General features: G+C 40.0%; 1 protein-coding gene across 2 annotated transcripts in view; it reads right to left on the bottom strand.

Annotated features, from left to right (window-relative positions):
• The window catches only part of COL4A1 (collagen type IV alpha 1 chain), a 150,945-nt gene that overhangs the window by 84,784 nt on the left and 42,019 nt on the right, over positions 1 to 24,142 (bottom strand). For both annotated transcript variants that reach the window (XR_013993232.1, XM_081046768.1), the window contains exon 2: positions 5 to 64. Coding sequence is in view for 1 of the 2 variants with exons in the window: in XM_081046768.1 (XP_080902894.1) it covers positions 5 to 64 (60 nt within the window). In the remaining variant the exon portion in view is untranslated. The remainder of the gene's footprint in view (positions 1 to 4; positions 65 to 24,142) is intronic.

Genomic DNA, 24,142 nt, shown 5'->3' with positions numbered 1-24,142 from the left:
TCACCTTTTGTCCCTTCACTCCATGGCAGTCACATTTCCCACAGCCAGAGCCAGCACAACCACCCTGGAAGTAAGAGAAAAAAGTCTTTAAATAGAAGAACACTTTCAAATTGAGGTCAGTATTTGAACTGAAGTGATTTTGTCATCTTCACCTATTTATGAAAAAAGTCCTAGCCTGTTATACTGAACACAGTCTTAAAGTATGTGACATCTAGATTTGTCCTAATGGAGCTATCATGTACTTATCATATGGTCCATCTCTCTTGCCCTAACAGACAAAATAGCAATTCCAGAGTAGAACATATCAAAGCATTGTACAGTCCAGAAAGTGAAGGCTGTCACTTACTCTCTTTGAACTGGACTCTCCAAGGGATTATGTTAACAGGAGACACAACCCATATTTGCAAGGCAATGAAAATGTCACACTTCTGATTTAGAAGGTTCAGACCTGAGACCATGGGAGACGGCTCAGGAGGGAGGAGTCCATGCTTTGTCCCTCTCTTTTTTGCACACACAGGCATGCAAAAAAACCTTTGTGCCATGAAGAAATAAATGAAGAAGTTAATTTGGGAACTAATGTGGTCAAATGCCCACCAGGTGCGACAAACAATTCGCTGTCATCTTATTTAATGTGACAAGTACTGCCATCCCCATTTTACAGATGTGAAAACTGAATTAGGAGGCTTAATATAACATGTGAGGATGAGGTTGAAATTAGAACCCCCTTTCAACTTCCATTAAGTGAAACTGCCAACACATTAAAAGATAAACAAATGATGGTACCGACATATACTTTCAATTTCCTTCAAAGAACCCAAATTTTAAACCAAAATAGACAGAGGTATTATGGATAGAATGTAAGGGGGTATGATACCGTGTTCCCCGAAAATAAGACCTAACCAGAAAGTAAGCCCTAGCATGATTTTTCAGGATGACATCCCCTGAACATAAGCCCTAATGCATTTTTTGGAGCAAAAATTAATATAAGACCCAGTCTTATTTTCAGGGAAACATGGTAGAAATAACTTTGTTAAGGAGTTTCTCTAGAGGCTCCATACTAACTCTGAGATAAAATACTTGTATACAGCTAAATTCTGCTTCAGGTGACGATAGTTTCCTAAAATAAAACCATACTATTAATAGTATTGTGATCACGTGAAGCCCATTTTGTTTAACAATATACTCAAGTCTTAGCTCCATTGTCATGGAGCTCTTCTGCAAAACAATCTCATCTGGTGATATTTATTTTGTAAAGTGAAACCTGACTAAGTCCCTCCAAGACAGTAAGCTGTTCTGAATTTCATATTTTGGAAATAGTGACAATTGACAACAGTCCAGAGATTATGGACCTGTTTCTTTCCCTAACTCACATTTTAGGCAATTTTCAGCATGCATTCTCATAATCTCCTAATATATTAAATCAATCCATGTTCATAGTTCGCTTCACATTCTGGGTTTTGATGACCAAAGAGATGAGGCCCAAATCTTAAACCTGTGCCCCAGAAGGTTCATCCAAAATGCACAAATACAAATACTGAGAGACTCAAGAGGTAGGCCGCACTCAACATCACCATCTCTGGTCTACTCCCCAGGTGAGGGCTGCCTGCTCCCTACCTGGGCTCCCGTACAACGCTGACTATGTGCCTCTATTGCAACACTTATCCCATGTTTCCTACAGTCCTTTACATGTATGTCTCCCAGTACCTCGTGAACACTGTGGGGGCAGGCCCAGAGCCTCACACTGAGCCTGACCTAGACTGTATTTCATCAGAGTATTTCAGTTGTAAAACCCACACTAGGAAATAAAGAACAGCACTGACTGCACAATGACACATCACCAATTGTTAGATCTACCACAATTTCAGAGCTGTTAAAACATGAATAAACGAGCATCTCAGAATTGATGAAACAGAGTGGTGGGTACACGATTACTATTGTTTTATTGGTGGTGTCATTTAAACAACCTTAAATAACAACTGTATATAACATTCCAATGAAACTGGCACGCCAACTCACAACATATTTCTGCATAACAGCACTGTGGGAAAATACTCCAAAAAGGGGACTCCGCAATGCTTGTGGGACTTTCCAGATCACCAGACCAGCCAGAGAAAAATGGAGGTTCTTGGGGGGACATGGGTCCCCAGAACTGCCCCCAGGAGCTGCTAGGTTGGCTGCCAGATCAGTAAAGCCCAACGGATGAGGCAGCCCCAAGTCACGGGGGCTCCGGCCTGGCCTCCTCTCTGCTGCTGCCCCATTCCCCGCAACTGTCTTGCTTCTGAGCCAGGTTCAGAAACACACACCTCTGCTCTTTAAACTCTGCTAAACTCTATTCCGCTCCTACAGATGCCAGAAGGAAAAACCAACTGGGTGAAGATGCATTTATTTGCACAGTCCACCTAGGAAACATCCACCTATCAAGCAGGTTTAGCCGCAGAAACCCACAAATAGCCTGAGGCAGTGCAGGCTCTTCTACTTACAGTTCAATAACAGTTTCTTCAAAACTCAGATTAGGCAAGGAATCAAATGACTGAAACTGAAAATGGCTATCCGGTGGTTCTGGGTTTTTCTCTTCTGAAATGTTGATAAAAATCTCAGAGGCTTATCTTTATTCACTTTGAGGGAGGTTATAAAAATGAATTTCCTGGAACTGTTTCCTTAAGCTATCAGTAAATGCCTTAATGACAGGGGACCCCTGATAAGAGGTTACAGGGACACACTTGTGGATATTGGGGTCAAGTTGCTTGTGAGCCTTTGCTACAGAAACAAACCCAGCATGTGTGGGTAACAAATAATTAGTTTTGCTTTGGGCAGCACTTCAGATCATGACAACCACTGGAGAAAATCTGAGATGACAAATCAAGGACTAAAGCCTTTATTATAGTCTCTATTATAGAAATAAAGGACCCTCACTTTGCCGCCACCAGTTTATAGCAAGCATTTTTTTTTTTAAATTCTCAAACCACAAAGACATTCGTGGATCCTTATCAGCTTTATTCATTTGGGAAATTTTAGTACCAATTCTGGACCTGGCAGGCAATTCCAAAGAATTGATAATTCTAAGAATATCTGCATTATGGCCAACTTTTCAGAAAAAAAGGCATTTCTAGACCATGATGTTTGTTTTACATTCTGGGTGGCCTACCACTTTATGTAAATAGCCCTGTTAAAAAAATAAAAAATTAAAAAATTAAAAACTATTTTTAGAATAACAAACAAAACTCATGAGCTTCATGTTTACTTTGCTAAATAAATTCAACTTTGAAATACCACTATTCTGGTCTTTGCAATTGCTGTCACATAATGGCCCATGCGAGCTATCGCCCTGGCCTACAGAGGTATGTTAGTTGCGATTCAAGGGTGCACTGCTAGAAAGAACACCAATGATACTCTGAGCACCCCTTTTCAATCAGGTATGATGTATGATTTTGAAATAGCTAATTAAACAAAATAAAGGCTTAAGTAACACAAGTCTTCATCCCCCATTGTGAATTATTGTGTTTGAAAGGGTAAATAGACTACATAAGTTACTCAGATTCCCAATTTCATTGGTGACCTACATGTTAAAGGCTATGTACCTAATTTCATGACTTCCCGAGGAATTCCATTTTCTATCTGGACCTCTCAGCAATTATCAAAAGATATACACAGTCTCAGAGACTCGAACGCAGTCTCATAGGCTGCACATCTGAGGGAGTTTACGAGGCTGCTCATTTTTCCCAAAGTCTGGAATACATTGGGCCTCATGAACTAGCTCCCATCCCATCTGTTTCAGATTCTAGGATGGGAAGAACTTGTACATTCTGTGAAGTACTCACACTCTCTTCCTGCCTTTCCCCTTATTGGAGTGCTAGCATGGAGTAAATGAGCTCCAAGTCGCTACAGCAATGCCTGTACTTTCTTCCCCTAAGGCAATTGCCTAACCCAAATGGTCATGGCAGACAGAGTAGGTCATGGGGAATGTGACTGAAAATCTCAAAGGTCAAAGAGTTGTGGGTCCTGGTCTCTCTTATAGAAGTAGACCATTGATGGCCAACAACTACATGGGTCACACAGATCAATGGAGAAAAGAGAACCCTGGAAAGCTCTCAAGGGGGAAACATTATAATTTATAGCCCTAAAACTGTAGAAAAACTTAATGAAAACCCAGTCAATCTTGACAGTCCTTTTCGCCTTTTCCCAGTAGACCATACAGCCAATAATTTACCAGGAGAGTAGCACATGTTACCTCCAAAAGAAAACTGAACTGAATTGTGTTTGAAACAGAAAACGAAATACAACAATTCTCAGTGAAGTCTGTCAGATACACATGCACACATACCACGTCAATAGCAGTTTCAACTTTAAACACAAACAAATAATACAATTTGAAAGGAATGTAAAAGGTACAACAAAGCAAGCCCTGAATCAAAAATCTTTTATAATCTGTACAAGTCTCTTTATGTTTTTCAGGATATGATAAAACAATTTTATTTAAATTCTTTTATACCCAAATTAAAGATTTCCAGAGTGAAACAATCAGCATTAATCCTATAAAGTATGGTAAGTTCTAAAAATTCCCAAAGATTTACGATATACAAGACTGGTGCCAAAGAAGGAAGGGGAAAGATGGAGGTCAACGATTTAAAATTGAAATAAAGCCTATTTCCGGTCTTTCTCTGATCCATAGAGCAAAAGGGAGCTCTTATCAACATTAAAGAGAGTTCCATGTGGGGATGAAGGAAGGGGAAGTCTCTCTAACTCTGTTTGGAGAGTGCCTTTTAACTTAACCAAAGGATGCCAATTGCTATGCTGCTCTGAGAGAGAGAGAGAGAGAGAGAGAGAGAGAGAGAGAGAGAGAGAGAGAGAGAGAGAGAGGAGAGAGAGAGATTGGAATGAGTTAAGCGGAGTGAAGTCTTCAATTTTCTGATTTTTTTTCCCTCTGCTTCTGATGGGAGATAGACCTTTAACATCACGGCTTTAACAATTTTTATGTGTTTTACATCCCACCAAATAGGGACATGGGGAGATCTGCCAAGTCTAAACAGCTTATCTTTCAAATTCCTTTTCACATTCCCTATGCAGTGCAAAATGTCAAAATAGTTTTGTGGTGATACTGCTATCCTAATTTTCTTTCTGATGGTAGCATTTCTTCAGGGAATCTTTTGAATAATTATCTATTCAACTAAAGAAATGTATGAAGATAAAAGAAGGCGTTTTAGGGCTACTTGAGCAGAAATGAAAAGTGCAAAGAAACCGAAAGTGGAGTTTTCATAACCCCCTGGCGGAAGTGTCAAGTGGAACCACCACTTTGGAAGACCGGCAGCATCGCCGGAAACTGAATGCTCACACACGCGTTTCCCAGCAATTTTACTCCTGGTCGACACCCTGCAGGGACTGCACAGGTGTGCATCAAAAGACATCCTCACATGTTTTTATTACCAAAACCATTTTAATTAAATAATATTTGTCCTTATCATGTGCTACTGGAGTTTGTGCTTTTCGATTCTATTCTTTTTCATTCCATTCCATTACCAAAAAATCTTTGGTGTTATAAATAAAAAATGACCACAAAAAACAAACAAACAAACAAAAAGCAAATACCAAGAGCTCACACTCTTTTGGCATATGAAAACATCATAAAGAAATAGCGAGTATATATGGGGGATTTTAATATTTATTTCCTAACTTCCACCCTGTTTGTTATTTTAACTAGCATATGCTCTTCTCGATCATTTTTATTTTAAAATTTTGTTTACTACCATGAAGTTCTGCAAAATGGGTCCCTACACCTCCATGCATCGCCCTGCCCCAAGACGATTGCCGTGAAAGAGAATCTTACAACTTCTTCAACAGAAGAGCACACCGTATGGGTCCACTGCAGTCAGTTCAAGGACTGGTGAAACTACGGGGAAAGAAGTCAGAATAATGTGACCTTCAAGGGGGCTGACTAAGAGCGGGTGCAAGGGAGGTTGCTGGAAACATTCTCTGCCTCATCAGGGTGGTGGTTACACGGTAGGTGGTTCCACCCGTAGAAATTCATTAAGCTGTGAAATTACAATTTTTGTACTTTGTTGTACTTCAGTTCAACAAACAAACAAAAAAGCGTGTCCAAGAATGTTCACAGTTTCATAGCAGTGCTATACACAGCGGCACCAAATGGAAACAGGAGAATGGATAATTACATAATGGTATGTATTCACAGAATGGAGCTGTCTACACTGTGCATACACTGGCTACCTCCAACATGGATGGACTTCACAGATGCCATACTGAGCAAACTGCAGCCACGCACAAAAGAACACACCAGGTGATTCTGTTTATGTCTACTTAAAGTTCAAAACTAAACAATATTAGGCTGGATAGTGCTTACTCTTGGGGGATTTTAGATGGAGAGGAGACCTAGCAATATCTAGGCTTCTGGAAACGTTCTGGTTCATGATCTGGCTTCTGTTTTATGGGTGTGTAGATGCATTGAGTGCAAGATGCATTGAGTTGTGCATTTCTTTAATAAAACTTACCTCAAAAACGTGTGTGAGGACTTTTAAAATTAATAACAAAATAGAGAGCAAAATATCAGCCAAGTGTTGCGGTACAAACAATAATTTCTTAAAAGCTTACATTTGCACAGCATTTTTGAACTTCCAAAAATATGCTTAGTATTGTATATTTAAGGGTGGTTAATCTCCAAGGAGCTCACAATCCATGTGCTTTCATCTGCATTTGTTGTATTATTATATCACCATGATTTTGTTGTGGTAAGTGTAAGATAGATGCAATTCAAAAGATGTGGAAATAATTCTTTACCATTAATTCAGCAGAAAGGAGAATTTAATTAGATAAAATAACGTATCTGTTCCATTCAATCATGAAAAACATGGAAACAGAACATCCTTACTACTTTTTAGACTCACAAAATATGTCTGCTCTAATTTGAAAACAACTACAAGTGTTGATAGATTCCTAGCAAACAAACAAATTAGCATGAAACATTTGAGAAACAAACTAAACTTCTGATATGGAGCATCTCTCTCTCTTAGTGTGACTAAGGATGGTGCATGTGAGATACAGGCTGTGCTCTGTTTCTCGTTAGAGACTGACTTTCAGAGCCTGCGCAGGGCTCCCAGCAAACAACATGCACTGATGAAATGAGGGTGTTTGCTTGGCTCCTCTGACCATCAACATGTGATCACGGTTCTGTTCTCATTTTCTCCCATCATACAATTTTTGTTGACTCATTTTCATTTTTCTTCCCGTTCTTGTACGCAATGGGGGTGGACATTAAATGTCCCTGCCTGGGGAATAGGAAGGACTAGAGGGAATGATAATGAAGCCCAGTATTTCACCTCCAGGTCACTGGTCTAGTCCAGCTGCAAACAGATGTGACTATAATTAGTTGCCATGTGACAGTGGTTCAATTGGCTGTATGTGACGTGAGTTGGTGGGTTGACTGTGTCTACTGGGACTCATGGGTAGAAACACTGCCTGGAGATATGAACTGGGGGTGTCGGGGGGGGGCTCTCTCCCGGTGGTTGCTGACTCACTGTCCTGATGTACAAATGCAGAGGACTCAATTTCAGCAAGTTTCCACCCCAGGGGTCCTCCTACGCTTAGCAGAATGTTCTCCAAGAACAAGTGACTGTCCTGGGCAAATGTGTGGACTTAGAGATTCTTTGGCCCTGTGTAAAATTCAAATTTCGTAATTTCAGAGGGGAAATTTTCCAACAATAAATTTCTTACCCTTAGGTATTCTCTCCATGTTCCCTGAATCCTTTTCTCACCAGCTCATCCTCTTACCCCTCTACAGCCATCTCCTCTCCTTCTATCCCTACCATCTCCCCACCTCCCACACTGATTGATTGGCCTCATCAAAGACTTTTTCATGAGAGGCCCAAATATATACTTTCCATTACTCTCTGAAGAATAGCAAACCTTACCCAACCAGGCATTTTTTTAAAAAGTTGGACTATTTCCTTTAACTCTGAGAAAATATCCAACTCTCATTTGGGTTGGAGTACATGGAGCTTCTAGTTATTTTTGTTTTTCATCTTTCCTCTATGTTTTCAAAATACAAACCAGTCTTTACTCCTTCTCCACTCCAGTTTGGCCACCGCCACTCAGATACCCACCTTTATTACTTCTTTCCAAATTCTAGTCCCCACGGGGGCATGTCAGCAGAAATGGAAGCTGTCCCAGGTGGGCCTGGGCCCTCCATTCATTCACACTTAGTCTCAGTGCCCAGTTTTACCTAATGGATAATAAGATTTTAGCTCTATTCTGCACCTGGTCTAGGCCAGGTCATCTTCCCTGATGCTAAGAATGCAGAGCTGAGCATGTCAACGAGCAGAAGGAGACAGTGAGACATGGTGCAATACAGTGCACCCTACAAGAGATGTGAGCAGAGCCCTGCAGACACATAGAGGAGGAGGTCCTGTCCAAGGGATACAGGGATCTCCAGAGCAGGTCCTCATGGAGTGGTGACAGAAGGCAGGCGTGGGGAGGAGGCACTGCTAAAGAAAGAGGCAAAGGCGAGATACAACAGAGCCCATGGGCACACAGCACCCGGCGTGTGGAACGGGTGGGTGGTGCAGCAACAGAGAGATACTGCCAGAAGTCAGGACAGAGTCGAAAATAGTTTTACAAAGTAAGTGACAGGGGAGATACACTCTCCCAGGAAGAAAACAGGTGGCGGGAGAGATGGCACAGGGAACTGGTTGGGAGGTAGGCATAGGTGCCAGGTGGGAAGGTAATACGTAAGACCGCCAACTACTGAGGCAGATGGGGAGTCAAATTTGAGGTCTTAGCCAAATGGCCTGAGTGTAAATGGCACCAGTGTAGCATAACCAAAGTCCACTGTGCCTAATTTCTGTGTTTTTCTTTGTATATCAATAACTTTGATAATGATAAACGAATCTAGAATTGGTATCTTAAAAATCAAATTTCCTGGAAATTCCAACTGGGTATAATAGATGCCCTCTTTTTCATTTCTAGTCATAAATGACAGCACAATCTATTGCACATACAATTTCCAAGTTTAACATTTAATTCAAAAAAATGTTTTTAAACAGACGTATAGTGTGCTTTCTTCACATCCATCAAATCCACCTGGAGTAGGAGAAATACAGTCTAGAGCTGTGGTTAGAAATATTGTAAAGAGTTGGAGAAGAGATAAAAGGAGAGAAGAAAGGAAAGGATGAGAGGAAAGGGCCAGAAAGGTAGGACAAGAAGGAGGGAAGGAAGGAAAGAAGGAAGCAAGAGTAGAGAGGAGGTAGGAGGGGGAATGTGAAGGAAAAAAGACCAGGTTCTAACATCTAAGAAGGTGCCCAAGGCCATGTCCTGCTTTGTTTTCTTTTTGGTAGGCAAGCAAAACCTTCAAGTTGACTCCTTTGACCATCTTTGGTACATGTCTCTTGTTCTCACCCCTCTATATGAATCCCATAGTCAGTGTTTCTTTTAACATTCATGTCTTAGCAACAGAACATCAACATATTATCTTTAAAATATTGTTGCAAAGGTGCTAAATGTCTGCAGGAAAGTGGATTTTGAAAAGAGGTTAGAATTGGTCCCTTGCCCTTAAAGAACTCCTGCTCTGACTACCCTCTGAACCCACCCCAGGACCTTCCCTGCATTTTTGCCTTCAGAAAAATTCCTAATAGGGTCTAAATGTGAAATCAAAAGAACATTTAGTAAACTTCTGATGTTTTTCCTTTTGTGAGCCAGAAAATGCACTGCATATTATTACATTAAATTTGGGAAGGGGAGGGGATGTGAAGGGTAGGGAAGGGAGGGGAGAATGTGTCTCATTTTATCATAGGAGAAGAGAACCGATTTTTATTTTCTCAGTTCTCAATTGGCAATTCTGTCAATTAGACAAAGTTCATATGAAGATTTGTATTCCAATGTCAAACTATATATCTCATATTCTTCGTTATCAAACTTTATTTAACTCATGATTAGATTCATTGATACAAGAAATAGTGTAAATCCTTATGCAAGAATATTTCACATGCAGCAGACAATCCCCAAAGTTTATTTCAGCCAATCATTTCAACCTCCTCCCCCATGAAATGTCCAATTAGAGCTACTGGTGTGAATGCAAACTTGCTTAATGTTCACATACTATTCTAGGTGATGTGACAGACTATGAATAAGGCATGGTTCCTTTTTGCAAGTATATTCTAGTCTAGAAGGAAAAAATTACTGATAACAGTAACTTGGGAAGATGACTGCTACTGCTGCTACAAAAACACAAGATGCTTGAGAAGGAAAAATTATTTTGGACTGGGATGATACACTGGAAGAAAGAGTTGATGAAGGAAGAAGAGAACGAACACTTGTTTAGTAGCCACACCCTGTCAGGGACCAGCCAGCCTCAGCATTTGCTTCATGGAGGTCACAGGTCAACGGAACCCTGAGCCGTGAGCGAGATGGCGGAGCCTGGGATGGCAAACAAGGACATTCCAGGAGGAGGAAGCAGTGTGAACCAATATGGAGATGACAAAGGACAGGGAAAGTTGAGAAACACTGAGACGTCTGCAGAGGGTTGACCCACAAGGGCATATAGTGGTGCAGTGGAAAACACAGATTTCGGCCATATGGTGGAGGGTTTTCCTGCCACTCTAACACAACGAGACATCAGGCTCCATGATGGGGAAGACATGTAATATTTTCAGCAACAAGGATAGTAAAATAGATATTCTTTCTTGTGGGGTAGAATCTAAACACATACTATGCATCAAACAATGTATTATAATATCAGTTAATTTACGGCCACTTCCCTTGCATAGAGGACTATCCAACATCCTGTTAGGATAGCAATCATAGCCGTTCCCCTTCCATGTCAGATATGGGACATGTTTTAGAAAACTATGCATGTTTAAACTAATCCCAGCCAGCCAGAATGAAGCTAAAGTGTAATTTTCATAACTGCACTCAGTCTCAAATACCAGACTTATTTTCTAAAGCCACTTTTCAAAAATAAATGGAAGGATTTGCACTCTTCATAAATGACAGATTCTAAAATGCTGCAGCACAGTTCTCCAAACTCAGAGGATTCACTGTAGGAAACATTACCAAGATCTTTAAAACTAGGTTTGAAAACTGAAATAAAATGTGAATAAATTTCATGTAATTTCATGTAATAAACTGTGGGATAAGGAATACCCAAAAAGGCAGTACAGCAGTCCCTCTCTGCATTTGACAGAGGTCGGAGATCCATCTGGAAGATTTCTATGTGACATACTTCCAGGTCACGTGCAAAATTGAGCAGGGCCACAGCTAACACCTTCAACAAGTTCATTGGGCTTTTATGGAAGAAATGGATGGTGGACCTAAAATGTTACTTTGCAAGCCATAAGTGGCACTTTGAAAGAACCCATCTAAAAACAAAGTATAACATGTATGGTTAAAAAAGAAAAAAAAAAAATGAGGTAAACCACAGAAGGAAGTTGAACTTTTGCTGGTCAAAGCCATGGTTTCTCAATGACATGCTCTGGTATTCACACTGTGGCCACGAGATGATGCCAAAAGATACCTCTGAGGTTCTCGTGCGAGTCATCATTTCCAAACCACACTTCCCTACTATATCCCTCAGCAGAGTCCAACTCCTACGACTTAAGAAAAGCAATCCTTAAATTTATCAGCATCTATTAAAACCAAATGATCTAACCAATTGACAAATGTAATACTACGAGTATATACCTATCAACATGTCCTACAACTTCAGAAAAACTTATTTTTTCCAAGAGAATTTAAGAAAAATATTTAGTAGACATAAGCCATTCATAATTTACTATGAAAATAAATATGCAATAAATAAAATATGGAAAATATAACTTATTCCATTTTCCCTGGTCCTTCAATTTAAATGATACACAAACAGCCCGTTTATTTTCTCATTTACATACATTAAATACTCATTTCCCCATGACCCACTGTGTATACAACAGAGTTTTAGATTTGTGGAAACAGAAATATGGTTTCTAAAGGCAAAGTACTTACATTAAGCATGTTAACATCTAGAAAATTCTAGAAAGCATTTTGCCACCACTCACTGCGAAATTTAAATTAATCAAAGAGAATCCACATTGAGTCAGGGTGAACTGCATAGTGAACACAATTCAAAACAAATACTTCCTGGTGAGGTTTATCTCACTGGAAACCAAACCATGTTTGTACTGTTAACAACTGTATTTTCACATTTTGATGAATATCTTTATGTGCTGACAGGCCAGTAATTCTTTCTTTGAAAAACTTGAGTGTCTTTCTATAAACCGCCAATTCTAGAGTTCAAATTTCAACATTAATTTCTAATTAAAGATTCATTTTTAGAATAGTCCATTATAATTTCTGCATTGGAGTGAACAAGGTGCTATTCAAAGGGGAAAACTAACAAGAACAAAAGCAAATGAACTGAAAGAGAGGGAAGGAATGATCGGCAGGGCTTATGGGGAAGATACCTGAATGCAATGAGTTGAACCAGCTCTTGAAAGAAATTAAACATGGATAAGCCAAAAGCTAATAAAACTATTCAAAAGGAGAACCTGGCCAAGCAATACATAAAAAAATGAAATCCTTAGGAAACTAAAATAATAATGATGATGTAATCAGCCAAATCTACGATGAACTAGCAACTGTTTGGTTACTTTTTTTCTCTATAGTAGTATACCCAACAGTTAGGAGCATCAACGTGGATTTCTCTTTGTGTTAAAACATCTGATTTAACAAGATGGCAAAAATGACCTCCACTTCTAATCTATTTTATGACTTGTAGATAAAATACTAGGTGATAACTCAATTCTTTCGAGTTGCTTTTTCTTTACTTATGTCTAATTCTTGGATTCCAACACTAATCTCTAATGTATGACCACAGTCACTATTCTCTTAAATTATCAGAGATATTTTGAGTCGTAAATTAATTTCATGTTAAGAATCAATAAGAATCAATACACATAAGCTGAAACTTATGTGTATGTAATGTTATTAACCAATGTTGTTTCAATAAATTAATTTTTTAAAGAATCAATAGCATCTCAATTAATACCTCCAAGGCAATCATATATTTTTTAGTATATTATTACTTCTAATATAAACTTTGTGGTTTCTGTTGATTTTATTCTCACAAAGAAATAGAGGAACTATACGTCTCTGTGTGTCTGTGTGTGTATATACATGAAAATATTCCTTTATGATGAACAAATTACTGTACCTCTTATTCACCTTTTTGATCAATTCACAATGTACTTCTACAGAACTTTCAACTTGGAAACGTGTATTTCCTTTGAAATCAGACAAATCCAGTTGTTTTTGGGATGAAAAGAAATTGAGTTATTGTTTTGATTAGGCGACTCAAAGAATAAACAAAAGGGTTTTCACCTATGTAATTAAGATTGATTGATGGCTTATTATGTTAGGTCCTGTGCTACAGTAACTAAGATAACAAATGAAGTCTCAGAACTCACAGGTAAGCGTTTACAGCTGGAGACTAACAGAAGCACATCCCTTACTATATATGATAAGTTAAAAGGCGTGTGATTGAAAGGTAGCAGATGTATTTTAAAATCAATAGAATCCATTCCATAAACATGTGAATGAAATATATTTTAAAGAGAGAGAGTGCTATAAATTGAAAATTCCTTTCATAGTCTTACATCAACATATCTTGAAACAGACTGAAAATAAGAGAATTCACAGTATGGGTTGTATTTCCTCAAAGGTTACATTCATTCAGTCTGCACAATTATTCAATCACATCAAGCTTTGCTATTCAGCATGTGAAGTAGAAGAAGGTTAAGAGGATTAGAGCTTAATACCTTTTTTACTAGTATCCAACAAATAAAAATAACCCAAATCCCACAGATTAATTTACACAGTGATATATACTTTGATTTAAAAAAATTATTTCAGTCTATTTTCTCCAAACATGTACTTTCTCTCTATTAAAAATACAGTCTGGAATTACCAATTGATGTTAATGATAAATTCCTAAGTAATTTAATCAATAAGACTAGCTTTTCCGTCATAGATTTCAATTTCAGTTTAACTAGAGCTTTTCATAAACTTAACAAACAAACAAAAAACCCTAAAACACTGTGGTTTCTAAAATATATATATTTTAAATCCATAATCATAAAATATGTTCAAAAAAGTAAAGATTAAGTTATGTTCAGTATCGTTTTAGTGGTAGACACATTTGACTGCATTTCACAGCATTAAATATGGAAATAAATGTAGGATATTTGCAGCTTTCATCCCTCAACCAAAATAGTGGGTCACATGGACTGGTACTACTGAAGCTACCCAGAGTGCTGCACTATGTCAAATTCCTCAGCGTGACACTGGATGTCAAGGCCCATTACCGGTTCTTGTCATTTCGCTCCTGGTCCTGGAGTGATTTCTGCCATGTGTACTTCACTCAACTTTCAGAACCACATACAATTGGGTTTTTTTCCGTCTTGTTAATTTGTGTATTTTACCTTCTTAAGGCAATACGCTTCAGCCTTTGTTTTTCTTTCAATAAATCATCCACCCAGTCTCAATTATTTTATATTATTTTTTAGCTCACTGACCTTAATGAGGTGTTTTCATCAGTGACCAACACCATGATTCACTCTCTAGTCTGACAAAACATGTTTATTCTAAACTTTGTGCAAACCTACAAATTGTTTGAAAGTATTTCATCAATAATGATGCTTAAACAAAAAAAAAGCCTTGTCTATAAAATCTAGGAGAGGCAAAACACAGGGTGGGAAATCTTATTTTAGCCTAAGGAGCTGAAGGAATCAAAATGGTCCCTCTTTCCTCTTTTGTTTTATTCTGTTGGCTAGAAAGGAAATTAGCATAACACAAACTTTCCCCCCTTTGAAAACCAGAGTAAATCCTTATTGAAACAGTTCATTGCACAGAACAGAGGTATATATAACTCACTGTCCAATCATCTGTGAATGGTTTTCTAATTTTTTGGTTCATAAAAAAAGTAAAAGCAAAAATTTATTAAGAATGTGTTTCAAACGTGATAAAATGTTAAAATGTTAAATCAAAACAAATCAATCATTCTTATTGAATTCTGTTAACTTAATGAACACAGAAATTAGAAGTAAACTACTGTCAACCGACATGCATTGCACAGGTAGGGCCATAGACCCAAATATCATGTTCGCAGGCAGCTCCTTTTTCTCTGTGTATGAGATGTATAGCTGTACCCAGTCACTTTGAATGCCACTGCCACTCCCATTGTGACTACATCACCATGCAACCTAATTTTAATTCTCTACCCTGAACTCTGAAGCCAGGTGCCATCCTTCTAAACCATGCCACCTCCACCGTGTATTACTACTACAAGTAACCTCTCCACAGAGGATAGATTCATAACTTACTGTGCTCCTACAGCCTTAGTATTATCATTAAATGAAAACCAAGTATTACCATGGAGAATACAAGACAATATCCTCTTTCCCGAGCTTCCTAAAGGGAAGTGTAGAGGGCACATGCCTCATACAGACATAGAGTGTTAACGTTTTCCTGTTGAATGAGTATGGAGCTTCAGTCTGAGAAAATGAAGAGTTCTGGAGATGGATGGTGGTAACAGGTGCCCAACGATGTGAATGTATGTAAAGGCTCTCAACTGTACACTTAAAATGGTTAAAATGGTAACTTTTATGTATATTTTACCACAATGAGAAAAAATTCTGCTAACTCTCTTTCACAAAGTCCTCTAACTCTCCTTAAAGCAGGGGTGTTGAACTGCGGCCGGTGGGACAACTGCGGCCCATGATCCATCGTTAATTGGCCCACAGCAAATTCCAAAAATATATTTAGTTTACTTAAATAAACCAGGTGAGGCAATACATACTTCACCTCGAGTGAGTGGCCCGGTTGTTTGTGTATTTTACCACATATGGCCCTTGGTGAAAAACGTTGAAAAAAGTTCAGACACCCCTGCCTTAAAGCTTCAGTGTTCTACCAGCAACATTCCTGCTGGAGAAGCATGCCTATCATATGACATAACCTGCCATCCCGGGGAGGGAGGGATGAGCCCACCACAAATTTCTCTTGCTCACTAATACCGCACCCCACCCCCACATTCATACAAAACAGATTGCCTCTGCTATAAATTGGCAGCCAAATTCTTTGCTGTTCAGGGTTGCTGTTCTTTGCTGCTTATTTTTGGCTACATTCTCCTGAAGCACTACCATTTCTGTGTGTGTGTGTGTGTAAAAGAGACCTTTTTTCCCCAGTTTTATTGAGATATAATTGACATACATCACTGTATAAGTTTAAGGTGTACAGCATCCACTTCTTCTATTTAGGGAAGGAAAGCTCCAGTGCTCCTTTGACTCTCCAGTAGCCCAAGAACTCCCCAGCTTTTGAATCAAGTGTCTCCTCAAATTCCTCAAAATGTATTTGAGGCTCAACTTTCATGAACTGAGAAGGAAGACACAAAATATAGAGAGATTGTTCCATTTAAATCACTCCTAGAAAGCACTGATACTTGGCTATTCCGAAGGGAATCCACCCAAAGAGGAATGCTTAAAAAATTCCGACACGCATCAGGGATTTGTATCAGCAGGAAGTGACCCTGGCATCTGGCTTGAGTGTCATCACTGTGAGAAACTTTTTTAAAAACTGCATTACTGCTTCCTGTGAGATTCGCCACAAAGATGGTGTGAAGGAAATCAGTGCGGAGGCATTTGGGCCGTTGGCCAGACATTGTCTCCTAACAATACACACATTTCTTCCTATTTTCATCCCTAGCGTCTTGTCCAGTGCCTGTCACGTAGCAGGAATTTCATCACCCGTCTGAACAAGACATCAGAGCCTTCTGGGGAGGCCAGAGCAGCACAAGCACATGCTGACTGTCTCAAGAGTGACAGTGAAAGGACTCCTGAAGAGTCCTGAAGACCAGCAGACAGTTGGTTTACAGGGTAGATGGGCTCCATTCTAGCTGTGAAAAAGTGGGAAGCCAAGACACAAAATCCTATTAAAAGAATTTCAAAACACATATGGAGCCCATAGCTCCCGCAGCATCACACCTCCATTCTTCTTGCATATGGTTCTACCCCAAATTTCAATAGAATGGACTGTGGTGTCTTTGAACTTACATGGAAGAAGGAAGGGGAAAGACAATGTTTTCTGTGCACCTAATATGTGTTATAGGAGCCTTAGAAACAGATTCTCAATTAAACATCATGAAACCAAGAAGTGCTCCAGTTTCATAGATCTGGAGAGCCCAGCATCACCAGACAGGGCATGGAGGCCTAATCACAAAGCCCTTGCTCTTTCCACAAAAAGCTGCCTCTGTGAAGGCACTCAAACAGTCAAACAATCCAATGGAAAACATTAAGAAGATAACTTCAAAATATGTTTGCCCCCCAGGGTCGTGGTAACTAAACTATCCAATTGGCAAATTGATGGATATTTATAGTAAATCAGAAAACAAAAGTAATTTTCAAAAGCTCCATATGTGTGCCTAACTTAAGTATGGGATTTTAAAATCTTACATCAATCCTCCTCACTCTGAATTCCAGTCTTTACTTCGACAAAATTACACACAAATCAAGAACATCTGAGATGCTTTCCATCCCATAATCATTCTACTGTACTAAGAGGAAATACGGTGCACTTGACCCTAAGGGTCTGGAGTTCATATAGTGGGAAGGAAAGTATAAACAATACATTTTCAGGGGAAACACATGTCTCCTGATTTGGCTGTACTAATTAATATCACCTACCTGGAATTTCCAGGTTAAGGGTCTATATTTCCAGCTGTTTTAATCTACCGCCCTTCTAAATTTTCCACTCTGATTTTCCCCCTGATGAGTCTGTCTCCTTTGTGATGCCTTTCTTGTCAAATACCGTGTTTCCCCGAAAATAAGACCTAGCCAGATAATCAGCTCTAATGCATCATTTGGAGCAAAAAATAATATAAGACCTTATTTTACTATAATATAAGACTGGGTCATAATGTGATATGATGTGATTAATATAATATAATATAATATAATATAATACCAGGTCTTACATTAATTTGTGCTCCAAAAGACGCATTAGAGTTGATTGTCCAGCTAGGTCTTATTTTGGGGGAAACAGGGTAATAAGTTATAAAATCAATTATTTCATTTTGAGTACTGCAAAAAGTCAGTCGATACTTCCTGCTCAAGGGTACACTCCTGGAACTGACCCCACAGAGCCCACAGCACAAGGGAGCTCCTCAGAGTAAAGAGTGCTGGGCCAGAGTTTTGCACTTGAAACTGTGAAGCTGATCTTTAACCAAAGGACTCAAACTTCTCCCCACAGGTAGCTGTAGCTGGCTGAACCCTACATGTTCTTCAAACCTTCCTAGAAATCACCCATACAGTGGAAAGCATTTGATAAAAATAGAGCCAAAGAATACACAGTATAGCCTTCTCTACTCTAAGCCAGACAGCAAACCACCTGGACCAAAGAAAGTTAAAAGGCACCAGTGACTTCAGGATGACCTTTAGCCTCCATGAATGATAGCATACCCAATGTAGCATTTCAATATTGGGAATTGAAGTTCAGGTGAGAAAGCAGAGAGTACTGTGTGATCGATAAGTACTGGGAAACCACCCAATCATCCCCAAAGCAAGTATGAAGCAGCTCAGTAAGAGAAACTGAACCACATCACCCCCTCCAAACCCACTCTGAAACCTGCAGTGTCATGAACAAGCTTTGGATTATTTTTATCATCAAAATGGAATGGACATTATTTTTTAAATAAATGAAAAATTAAATTTTACCTCTTGTGTGGGACAATAAAAGCTTCGCCAGCTGCATAATTAATGAAAATGTAAATATAATCATTGAAATGGTATATGATTTTGAAGATCATTTCTTCCAAACACTTATTAAGGTTAGTTTATAAACTGTAAAGAAATGTAAGCTTTGGGCTATCTATATGAGGACCAATAAATCCCTAACTATGAATCTAGGAAAACCCCAAACTAAAGAGGTAAATGTTTACTATTCTTGAAAAAATAAAAAATAGAAGCCAGAATTTTTTCATAGCCAACACATCTGTAACAGTTGTATCAAAAGACAAAGTTCAGAACATCCTCATCCCCAGGGCTGTTTGGCAGTAATGTGAGGGCAGCAGCTGTATTCCCAGCATGCTCTCTAAATAAGGCGACTTTCCCAACAGAATGCTCCAGAACGTGTCCCCCACCCTCTCTCTAATCAAGAATTCAGCATGAGTGCAGAGCTGACATTCAACCCACACTTCTCACGAGTCTGGGTTAATTAGTTTCTGAGGTCGAAGGCTCAAAGACTGTGCTCCTCATTCACGGGAGGAACATAGACTCAAGTTTTAAGGAGCTGCAAACCCTAAAAGTCAGTTCTCAGATCTCCGGAACATGCTTGCCATTCCTGGGAGAATCGTTAATTCTATCCCCTGGAGTTAATTCAGTCAACTGCCCGGCTGCACAGGCGTCTGCCGAAACCAAAAATTTAGCAACTCTCCTTCCTCACCCCCCTGCAGCCCACATCCAAATACAAGTTGTCCATAACTCTTAAGTGGGACAGAGGAAGGGGTGGTAGAAGAAGAGGGAGGAGGAGAAAAAAGGAAAAGGTTAAAATAATGTATTTTCACAGATACACAGTCCTGCCTCACATTTCTGAATAAAGCAAGGAATGGCAACTCTAGTCCCAGAAATTATTTAAATCCAACTTTTCCCCCCATTTTTTTAAAAAGGAAATTGTTTTTACACATTACTTTAGTCCACTGACTTAAATGTATTAATATAATTCTGTCTCTCCCCTCTCACTTCCCCTCTCCCCCATTACTCAGGCTTTGTGTGGGTGCAGGGGGGTTGTCCACGTCCTCTAGAACTATGTGCTAACAGGGCCACGGGCTCAGGAAGCAGGGCTTCTTGAGTTCTGTGATATTGTTTTGACACTTTTCCTCTTAACTCCTACTCTGTTTTAATAGATATTTTTCTTCCCCTCCTAATCTGGCACTAAAAGCCAGTGTGTTAGAAAGGTGGCACCACTAAGCACAGTTAAGTATTCCATTAGAGGTGCTGGGTTTTACAGCACGGCCTCACCAACACCGACCTTGAGGGTTCAAAGCACTTTGCATTTCCTTCTCAGGTCTCAGCTATGCTCCAAATGCCTCGAGTTCAAGTGTAAGTAATCTGGGAGCGAGTGAAGCAGGACCTCATTTCCTTTCAGTGAGATGAAGGACAGGATAACGAAGAAAAGGTAGGAAGGCAGAAAATCACAAAACATGAAAGAGTAAAGAGTCAACTGCAATAAAAATTTGATTTATTTCCTATGTGCACATTGCATAGTTCTCCTACACAGGCAATTTTAGTGCATCAACAAGGTCAGACAGGCCTGGGATGTGCTCTAAATAACTGAGAATATCAAAGGAACCCCGAAACAAAAGGATCAAGGAGGTAAGCCACGGTCCCAGTTGTGAGAAACTGTCACATCCTTAATTTAAGTTGTAAACAGTTGTAGTTCACACTGTTACCTCGGAAAAGTAACCAACACGTGAGCACCACACACAATCAGATCAGAGAGAGTGTGACATTGAATGTCAGTGGAGCCTATTTTGATAACAACGGCACAGCTCAGCCAATGGTCCTAATGATTTCCCCCCAGTGAGTCTGTCTCCTTCATGCTGCCTTTTCTGCCAAGGACTAAATTACAAAATCAGTCTAGCAAGGCTGTAAGAATGACATGGTTCCATCTGTGGCTTTCAGGGAAGAGGTATCGGGACAGACTCCCTGAGTAGTGTCCACCTCCTTACACATTCTAACAGGAAATGTGGGGAACGGGTAGATTTATTTTCTGAATTACTGTCTGCATTCCTGCAGCACTTTGTCCTGTGGGCAATCTTGGGTTCTGGGAGCTGCCCATAGAAGATACTTGAACCAGTCATTTTAATTCCATTTTAGTCATGGCCATTCTTCATCATTAGAGGAGTAGACATAGACTGAACATCAGCTTCAGTAGACTTCACAGGAATTCCTAAGGATGAACCCCGAAACAGCCATGCTTGTGAGGGTCACACTTGGGGTGCAGAAGCGCTTCTAGCACAGCCATCTGCCTATGCTGTCGCTGAGAGAGTCACGGATGTCCACCCTATAGAGGAGCAGAAGCTTATGGAGACAGTTCCCAGCAGTGGACACAGCAAGCACTGCACTGAGCTGGCAGGCATAGCTGGGACGGCTGCATACCCTAAAGAATGAAGTCATGCACTAGCCTGCACCGGGGAAATCCTACACAGCAAAAGATCACCACTGAGATAAAGAGTTGAAAGCTATTCCCCAATTCAGCTCTTGTAGCAGCAGAATCTGGCAATGAGCTGACAGACGGCAGCATCCACATAGCATCAAGCTTCGGGCAATGCTCAAGGCCTCAGAGATGTCAAGTCAACTTTCTCTAAGCTGGACATGTCAAGACCAGCTTTCTGAGCAGCTCCATCACTGTCGCCTTGAGTTATGTTGCCTGAAAAGCAAAACAAGGTCTGTAACCCAGCCTGGGAATCATGCTAATGGAAGTGCGGCCCCTGAGCCAGATGCTGTTAAGAAAACATTAAAGAGCATCCGGCAGAAGAATGGCAGCCTTCAGGAAGATAGGCCAACACAGCTACAAAATGCACGTGTCACCTAGACTGGACGCTGGCACTGGGAAATAGGCTATAAAGGACAGTGTTGGCTAATTGACAAAAGTTAAAAATAGACCATCTATTGCATATAAAATTGCAACAATGTTAAATTTTCTGAATTCAATAACTATACTACACTTCAGTGAAAGAATATCCTTATTTTGGCATATAAAACTGACATGTTGAGGGGCTACGGATGACGTCTACAACTGATAGTCAAGTGGCTTGGCAAAAGTAATACGAACAATTTGGAGAGAGAAAACACAAAAGTGGCAAAATGTTAAAGTGACGAATCTAGGTGGAAAGTACTCAGTTTATTTTCACAATTCTTGCAATGTTTCCATAAGTTTGAATTTTTTAATAAAAAGGAGTTTTTTAGCAGGATAAAGAAATATTAGAAAATTGGAAAGGAAACCAAATTTTTTTTCATTATTTTTTTTATTAGTTACAGGTGCACAAGACAAAGTAATACTTAGACGTTTATCATTTATATGCCTCACACTGTGTGACCCCCCTCACCCCATCCACTATCCCTCTGATATCGCACAGAGCCATTACATTTCCACTGTCTATTCCTAATGCTGTACTCCGCTTCTTGTAAGTATATACATACATATATATACATATATATATATTAAATTATAGTTGACATTCACTATGGTTCAGCTTCAGCTTCAGGTGTACAGTGCAGTGATCAGGCATCTACATCATCCCTGAGGTGGTCTCCCTAATGGGACACATGTCCATCGGATACCCTACAAAATCTTTACAACATTATTGATTACGTTCCCCAAATTAATTTTCAAAACCCTGTGGCCATCTTGTGGTTAGCGACTATTTTCTAATCCAATCCTTCACCTTCCCCCTTATCCTGACCCCACCCCTGCCCATCTAGCAACCCTCAATTTTTCCTCTTTGTCTCCAAAACTGTTTCTGACTAGTTCATTCACTTATTCTTTTCTTTAGATTCCGCATATAAGTGAGATAATATGGTATTTGTCTTTCTCGGTCTGACTTATTTCACTTAACACAATGTTCTCTAGGTCCATCCATGTTGCTGCAAATGGTAAGATTTCTTTCTTCTTTATGGCTGCGTAATACTCCATTGTATAAAATGTACCACAGTTTCTTAATCCAGTCATCTACCGATGGGCATTTCAAGGAAACCAAAATTTAAAAGAGGGTATAAGGAAGCAGAGTTGCATTCCACTGGAGAACAGCAGCCCTGAACCAAATGTAAAACAAGCCATGCTCCATGCTCATTCAGCAACCATGAATGAGCCTCAAAGAAAACCTCACAGAGAGGGCTGTGGCTGTTGACGAGGGCACCAATGACACAATGCGCCCACAGAAGAAAGGATTTCCGGCCAGCCAGTGGGCACCGTGGCTTCTCTGCCATCCACACTGGGAACGTCAAGGGTGGACAATGTGCACACCTTATCTATCTGATGTCCAGGGATTCCCTTCTTGGCTTGTCAACGTTGAAAGTGCATGTGGGGTGTGAGAAGGAAGGAGGCAACCCTGCCTCATTGCATTTGTGGTGACATGGCAGATGGAGCCATACACACTTCAGCACCTCAAAGGACAGAGGGAAGACTTTGGAAAGGAGGGTCGCTTAGGGTGTTAAGGATTCCCAATTTCAAAGGATCATCCTGTCTTCAAGTTCTGGCAACACCCACCACATAAAGACCAATGAGTTTTCTTAAACGCATGCTGAGTGACACAGCTGTCATCTGAGGGCTTCCCTGCGCAGAGATGCCATGTGCATGGTTAGGAAAACAGAAGAGCTTGAGGCATCTTTCCAAAGCACCTCTGTGCTCGCACAGCCTGCCACCTGCAGCCAGCTTTCCCTTTAGTGGTCCTCATCGGTCTGTAGGCGCTCTCACACACCAGAAGAAAAAAGCCCGCTCCTTGCTTTCCGGGTTTGCAGTGACACACATTTAAAAAGCACTTAGACAAAGAACACCGATCTATAGCTGCTGCAGTGTTGGAAGCAAATGGAACTGAATTAGCAAGGCATCAATAATGGCTACGATGAAGTCTGTAGTATTTCAGGATTTTCAGATTTCAATGGTTCCCCAAATCACAACATTGGAATTGGTTCAAAATAAGACACATAATAGCCATTTAATGAAGAAAACAAATAGTCTTATAAAACATTTAGGGCAACACGCATAAGGTCAGAGTTCTAAGCTCCTTAAACATCTTCTATAGGACAATGTATGCGTGGGTTAGACTTGACTCATGATCAGCACCCAGAACAGAGATGCCAAAAACAACATGGAACAAAACAACTAAATGCCCTGGAAAGCAGTTGTCACAAAGCTCATGCATCTGATTCCAGAAGGAAAGTTTTAACGGACTGTTACTAAATGCCTGCTGTGGAAGACACGGTGGCTGGCCTTAGTGAACACAGAGATGTTTGCACCGTGGACCAGAGGGCAGATACAGACTATGTCCTCATTCCAGGCACAGGCAGTGAATACCTGCACAGGACAGGATGGATGAATTACCAATGGCTCTCTCCAGTGC

This window comes from Rhinolophus hipposideros (genome assembly GCF_964194185.1).
Source record: "Rhinolophus hipposideros genome assembly, chromosome: 4".
NCBI lineage: Eukaryota > Metazoa > Chordata > Mammalia > Chiroptera > Rhinolophidae > Rhinolophus > Rhinolophus hipposideros.
The sequence above is the reverse complement of the archived record's forward strand: the minus strand, read 5'-3'. Positions and strand labels throughout refer to the sequence as shown.